Source organism: Monoraphidium neglectum (genome assembly GCF_000611645.1).
Source record: "Monoraphidium neglectum strain SAG 48.87 unplaced genomic scaffold scaffold01463, whole genome shotgun sequence".
NCBI lineage: Eukaryota > Viridiplantae > Chlorophyta > Chlorophyceae > Sphaeropleales > Selenastraceae > Monoraphidium > Monoraphidium neglectum.
This window is the reverse complement of record NW_014012165.1, coordinates 7994-14401: the sequence shown is the minus strand read 5'-3', so window position 1 is coordinate 14401 and position 6408 is coordinate 7994. Positions and strand designations below refer to the sequence as shown.

The following is a 6408-nucleotide window of genomic DNA, read 5'->3' as shown; positions in this document are numbered from 1 at the left end:
GTGTTGGTGCGGGGCCGCCGGCCGCGAGGGCGGAAAGTAGTGGGCTCAGCGGCGCCCCGCTCGGGGGCGGCCGGCCCCGCACCCGCGGCCCCAATGACGAGGACGATGGATCTGATGAGGACCCGCCGCCGCCGCGCGGCGGCCGCTTCTCCGATCCCGGCGGCTACGACGTCCCGGCGGCGGCCGACGTGCCGCCGGTGTGCGAGGCGTGCCTGGGGGATGGGGACGCGGCGGCGGCGAGGGCGCTGGACGATCTGAGACCATCCATGAGGCCTCGCCTTGAAGACTCGGCCGGCTGGGCCGAGCCGGGGCCGTCCGCCGCCGGGGCGGCGCGGGAGGGGAGGGTTGCGCGAGAGGGCGCGGCCGCGGCCGCGGCGCCCGCGGGCGCGGGGGAGGAGCGGGCGCCGTTCGTGCGGGAGAAGTCGGGGCTGAAGGCGGCGGCGGCGCGGCTGTGGGAGGAGGCGGAGGCGCACAGGGACAGGGCGCGGCGGCTGCAGGTCTGGTGTCCCTAACGCCGTGTGCTTTTCTTTACGCGAGAGCCCGACATGAGTCCGCCGTTGTCCGTGCACAATCATGCTACACGCTTGTGTTTGGGTCTTGCTGCTGTAGACCATCAATTCATTGGGCCTCTCGTCCAGCAACTCTGATCGATATTCAATCCTATTACATCTGAACTATTTAGACAGTGCCCTTTTAAACATCCTGGTTCCAAGCCCCCCCGCCCCCCCGCCCCCCGTCCACTCTGGCGTAACCCCAGGAGGAGGGTGACGCGCTGGCCATCGCTGCGTCCGAAAAGGAGCGCGGGGAGATGCTGCGCGCAGAGAGGGAGAGGGACATGAACTCTGAGCTGGAGGTGGGTGGGTATGCCGTTTATATGTGGGATCATTTGTCGGCAGGATTGTGGAAGCACAGGAGGGTGGAATGTGCTGTCGCTCTGCAGTGCAGGAGGGTGAAAAACAGGCTGACGTTTCTTGGTGTGATTCCGTAGGGGTTGAGTGACTTGAGCGTATGTATGTGCGTGCGTGCATGCGCGCGCGCGCGCGCGCGTGTGTGTGTGTGTGTGTGTGTGTGTGCAAATGTCGGGCCTTGGTTGGGGGCTTTGGGCAGTGCCGCACGCAGCGGCGGGGACGACTTGTCAGTGCCAGCGGTGCCAGGCTGCTGGGCACGTGTGGGCTTTGGGTGTATGGCTGGCTGGGTTGCCGGATGGCAGGACACTTGAGTGGCTGGTTGGCTGGGTGGCTGGGTGGTTCGGTGGTCGGGTCACAGCTGTTGTTGCAAAGACCCAACCAGCCGGGGCGTCCGCCCCCCTGACTGACTGCCGGATAGCGCAAAGCGAGGCAGGCAGCTTGCCCTCGTTGGCGCCAAAGGCGGCGAGGCGTCACTTCGCTGCCGCAGCAGCAATTCACCATCAGTGCACAGAGGGGCTGTTGGACCCAACAGAAAGGCCAACAGCCCCTCGGCGCACGCCGCGCATCACGCTGCGCGCGCTGCACCTCGCGTGCTGCCTCTATAGTAAGAGCCTGCCGGCCCAGCCCTGCTGCAGCCACCTCACCTTTTGATCGGCCAGTCAACTGTACGATCCCGGTGGTGCCGATGCACGGACGGCCCATGTGGGTGACGTTCCTACCTCCTTGGTCGGTTGCACACAAATCTGCCTCAACGCACTCCAGTGCACACCTGTCTTACCCAATTTTTGAATACAACCCTACCTTCTTTCTAGCTGCTGATCCACAACCCTCACCACCATTGTTCACCCAGCCCCCCAACCACACGGGGGCACGCGCCGCCCCCCCCCAAAGAAACAGCCACTGCCAACCCCATCATCGGCACATAAGACTCTCACCCGTTCCACCCACCCAAAAACGCCAACGCACACGACACCATCCACTGCCCTGCGTCACCCCCAGGCCGCCCAGGGCCGCGGCGCTGAGCTGGAGGCCGACAGGCTGCAGGCGCTGTCCCTCGCGCAGGGCCTGGAGGCGGAGGGCGCGGCGCTCAGGGGGCGCCGCGACGAGGCGGCGCGCGCGTTCGAGCAAGGTGCGTACTGTGCGCGGCGGGGCTCGGCTCGCGTGTTGGGACGATGGGGAGGTGCCATCGCACAGCGTGCCGCCTGGCTGGCGTGCTTTGATGGGAGGTCCTGCACGAATCATTGTCCGTCGTGCCCTGCGGTTGCCCCCCGTTGCGGCGATGTGATTAGTCGGTAGGGTGATCCGCGCAGGGTGCAGTTTGGCGGCGGTGGCAGGGCCCCGGGTGCGTGTTGCGGCAGCGGAAGTGGCGCTGACAGCTTTTGCAGGACAAGACCCAATCAAGACGCCGGCAAGTCACAATGTCCTAAGCGTCTGGCACCCCTGATGCCCTCCATCTCCAGGGGAAGCGAGCGGCCCCCTTGAAATAAAGTCTTGAGGCGCCACCCCGTCGGCGTGCCCTCACTTCTCCCGTCATTGCCCGCACCCCTCGCAGCCGAGGCGGAGCTATTCAAGCTGCGGCGCGAAGAGCAGGCCGCGGCTGCCCGCGCCGGGGAGCTGGGGCCGCCGGCCGACATGGCCAGGGGCAACAGAGAGGCTGCCAGGGTGGGCGGATGGTGCTGCTTCGTAGCGGGGCCGGGTTGAAAGTTGTTGACACTGCGGTTGACCAGTGTTTGATGGTACGCGGGTGGGCTGGGCTGGGCGGCAGATTTCGGGGAATTCAGGGTCATTTTTCGGGAGGTCAGAGTCGCTCAGTGGCGCAGTCCTGGGGCGCCAAGCGCTTACATCTATGGCGCGTGCGTGTTTTGTGGGGAGGGGTCGTGTGGGGTGGCGTGCGTCTGAGTTGTCTCTGCCTGTTTCCGTCCTGATTTGGTTCGGCACCCAACTGGGCGCCATTAATCAGCACAGAGCTGCTAGTGGAATAAAGACGGGCCTGCGACTGTTGCATGCGCAGAGGTGGCGATTGCAAACGCTTCTGCAGGGCGGACGTGCCCGGCTGGGGACGAGGCGCCGGCTGGGGCTTTGAGTGACAAGATTTTTGGCCGCCGGGCGCCGTCCTTACTTACTTGCATTCTGCAGCGATGCGTTCATCACTTGATGGCGGAGCAGAGGCCGCCTGCCCGCTGCAGCCGCACTATCCAATCGGTTTCAAGCTGCGCTCGATCGTCCAGAGACGCGTGTGCCGGCACCAAGTACTGTCGCTGCTTTGCGTTCCTCAGGCTTGCGCGTTGCGCAAAGCGGCGACCCGCTTTTGGTGTCATGACTCAGCCTGGAGTGCTTATGTCGACCTGACAATGACTGCACTGCGGCGTGACGCACGGCACTCATCTACTTACTGCACAGTCCCATGAGCCTGGATGGCTCCAGGAGCGGGCGACCGCGGGACGCTGTAACAATCCTAATCCTGATCCTAATCCTCCTTGCTAGTTGCATCCAGATACCTCATTCTCCTCATTCCGCCGAGCCCCGTTGCCCCCAGCCGCACACCCTGCGTCTGGACATCGACCGCCCCTTGGGCCGTGCTGTGCCCCCCAAGCGCCCTGTCCACCAACAGTGGTCTCTACCAAAGACAACCTCACCAAAACCCTACCCAAAACCTCACCCAACACCCCACCAACAACCCCACTAACAACCCAACCCACCACCCCATCTATAACCCCACCAACACCCCGATCAACCACAGGAGCGCCTGGCGTCGCTGCGCGCCGCGGTGGCTGAGCTTGAGGGGCGGCTGGCTGACCTGCGGGCGCAGATGGTGGACGCGGAGCGGAGGAGGGACGAGGCCACCGCCGCCATAGAGGGGGCGCGGCTGCAGGAAGCCGAGGGTAGGCTGGGATTGGTTTGGTGTCGTGTTTTGCGGGGTGGGCCAGGGCTGGGCTGACGATGGAGGCAGGGGATCGGGGGTCACTCTGGGCACAATTTCACCCCATGGACCCTGCCAGCCCAATGGAAGCTGCCCAACGACCACCTGGGGCCGCGGCTAGCCCCCCATTGACCTGGGGTGCACAGACCCCCTCCCTCGCTAGCCACTCCCCTCGCAAAAACCAAAATATGGGTTTGACCCTCAAACCCCAAACTACCCCCAGTCTCTCCAGCCCCCTGCTGATGTCCGCTCCCCACCCCCATCAACACTCAGCAATCTTACGAGTCCTCACACATTTTTTTGCCGACGCCCGGCGTGCCACTTATCCCCACCTCTCTTGTGAATGGCCCCCCACCCCCACCCCTCCAGCCGAAGCCATCCTGTCGGACCACCGCTCCGCGGCGGCGGCCCTGCAGGAGGTGGAGGGCCGCCTGCGCGCGGCGCAGGACGGCGCCGACGCGGCGCGGCGCGCGGCGGAGCGGCTGCGTGCCGAGGAGGAGGCGACGGTGGGTCTGTGGCAGGGCTGGCTATTTTTTCGGGTTCTGGTGGTGGGGTTCAACTCAACTTGCTCTTGGGGTCCTGTGGCATGGGCCTCCTGAGTTGCCAGCAATTCAGATCTTGCGCGCGGAACCGTTTGGCTCAGCAACAACGCCCCTGATGTGAGCGGGCACCCCTCTCCTGACCGCGGCTCCTGGGCAGCTGCCCGCCCAGGGCGGGAGGAGCTGGAAGCCGAGTGTCAACAGACGCCCTTTCCCCCTGGACCGCTCCCATTCTCAACCGAACCGCGGCCGCCCAACCAGGCCCGTTCCTGGTCACCGGTCCACTAGCTGATTGCGATCTAGCCCCCCAGCCTGCTCCACGCCTCCAATGCACTCCAAACCCCCGCAACCCCCGCAGCTGGCCCGCTTGGCGTCAGCGGTAGCGGACGCAGTCCGCGCAGAGGGCGAGGGACGCGCTCTGTCACAGAGGTGCGACGGCGCGCGCACATTCACCAGCTGAAATATCCCATCTTTGAGCACGCGCACATTTGCAGGATGGCGGCGGGGCTAGCACCATCCGCCACATGCATGTGTCGCGTTTGCCCTGCCAAACTTCCAATCTTCCCACCACTAAGCAGCCGCTGGTCACTTGCAACTCACTTATTGGTAACCCATCGACACGGCCGCTGACCACCCCCCCCACACACACACACGCACGCTGAACTCCCTCTCCCCTCCCTAAAAACGATCCAGGGAGGCTGCACTGATGTCAGAGCTGACGTCCCTCGCGGCCGCGCGCCGCGCCGCGCTGCGCGACGTGGCCGCGCTGTCAGCGCGCGCCGAGGGGCTGAGGGGGCGTGCGGGGGCCGAGGAGCGGCGCTCAGAGGCGGCGAGGCGCGAGGCGGAAGGCATGAGGGTGAGTTTTGGCTGTTGTTGTTAGAGAATGCGTGTGTTTTGTTCAAGGGCAGAGGGGGAGGGATCAAGCAGCCCTGTGCGCGGCCTGTATGTAGCGTGGTGATTGCTGTGGGTGGGTGTAGCTTCTTTGACAGTTATATGGGGTGGCAGATGGGCGAGCGGTGTGGTTAGGAACTTGCCACTATTTGGTGCAGCCGGTGCGGGTGAACGCGGTTGGCAGGCCCTTGCGTTTGCAAAGCGCTGTGAGGATTGTACTTGGGCGGACAGTGTTCGGCCAGGGCAGGAGGGGGGGGGTGTTGCCACCCATTGACTGTGTCATCGCAGCGGCCACGAATCTTCACCAGTGTTGGATGATGCGGTCAGACCCCCTTCATATGCATGCGCACACACCTACACCCACTTTCTCCCCCTCTATCTGCCTGCTATCGAAGTTCCACTGATGCCGACCCCGCAAGCCTTGCAGGACCCAGCTTGTGTCCAGCCCTACCCTGGCCCAACCCCGTGTCTCTCTTTCCCTCTCCCCTGATCTGCTGTGCGCGCAGGCCGCCGTCCACAAACTGTCACACATCGCAGCACACGAGGCCGCTCTCCTGCAGGCAGCCATGCCACACGCCGCCGGCGCCGCCGGCATCTCAGCAGCCGCCGCGCCTGCGCCTGCGCCACATTTCGACAGGGCCGAGGGGCCCGGCGCGGCGGGTGCCGCCCTCCACGCCGTGGACCGGACGGCGGGCGCTGCGGCGCCTGCCCCGAGACACGTGGCGTTGGACAGCAGCCGCGCGGCCGTCGGCGCAGAGGGCGTGGAGGGCGTGGCAGAGGGAGAGGCCGAGGGAGCTGCGGCCGCGGCGGCCGCGGAGGGGCCCGCCAGGGAGGCGGGCCAGGCGGTGGGTGGCGGGGTGGAGTGGGTTGGGACTGGTTTTTCCGCCCCAGGCAGCGCCCAGATGCCTGGCTCAGCGCAAGCAGCAGGCAGAGTTTTGGGGTGTCAACGCTAGGCTATTCCTGCTGCACTCCCCACCTCCCGCGGCCGCCGCACTCACGGGTTGCCGTGCCTGAACCCTGAACCCCCTGCCAGGGCGCTCCCTCGCGCGCGCTGGCCCGCCAACCCACGCCGGCGCCCCGGACCACCGTCAGCACCGCGCGCACGCGCACGCCGCCACAACTGCAGCCAACGCCGCCGGCGGAGCGGCGG

The 6408-nt window shown here is 65.9% G+C and overlaps 1 protein-coding gene across 1 annotated transcript in view; it reads left to right on the top strand.

Moving 5' to 3' along the window:
• Positions 1-266: 266 nt before the first annotated feature.
• MNEG_7963 (hypothetical protein) overlaps positions 267-6408 on the top strand; it is a gene marked incomplete at both ends in the record, with an annotated part of 7988 nt that continues 1846 nt past the window's right edge. Inside the window, 9 exons of the mRNA XM_014043565.1 lie at positions 267-497; positions 758-853; positions 1908-2037; positions 2461-2570; positions 3649-3790; positions 4198-4334; positions 4726-4796; positions 5061-5223; positions 5765-6103. Coding sequence (XP_013899019.1) covers positions 267-497; positions 758-853; positions 1908-2037; positions 2461-2570; positions 3649-3790; positions 4198-4334; positions 4726-4796; positions 5061-5223; positions 5765-6103 — 1419 coding nt within the window. The remainder of the gene's footprint in view (positions 498-757; positions 854-1907; positions 2038-2460; positions 2571-3648; positions 3791-4197; positions 4335-4725; positions 4797-5060; positions 5224-5764; positions 6104-6408) is intronic.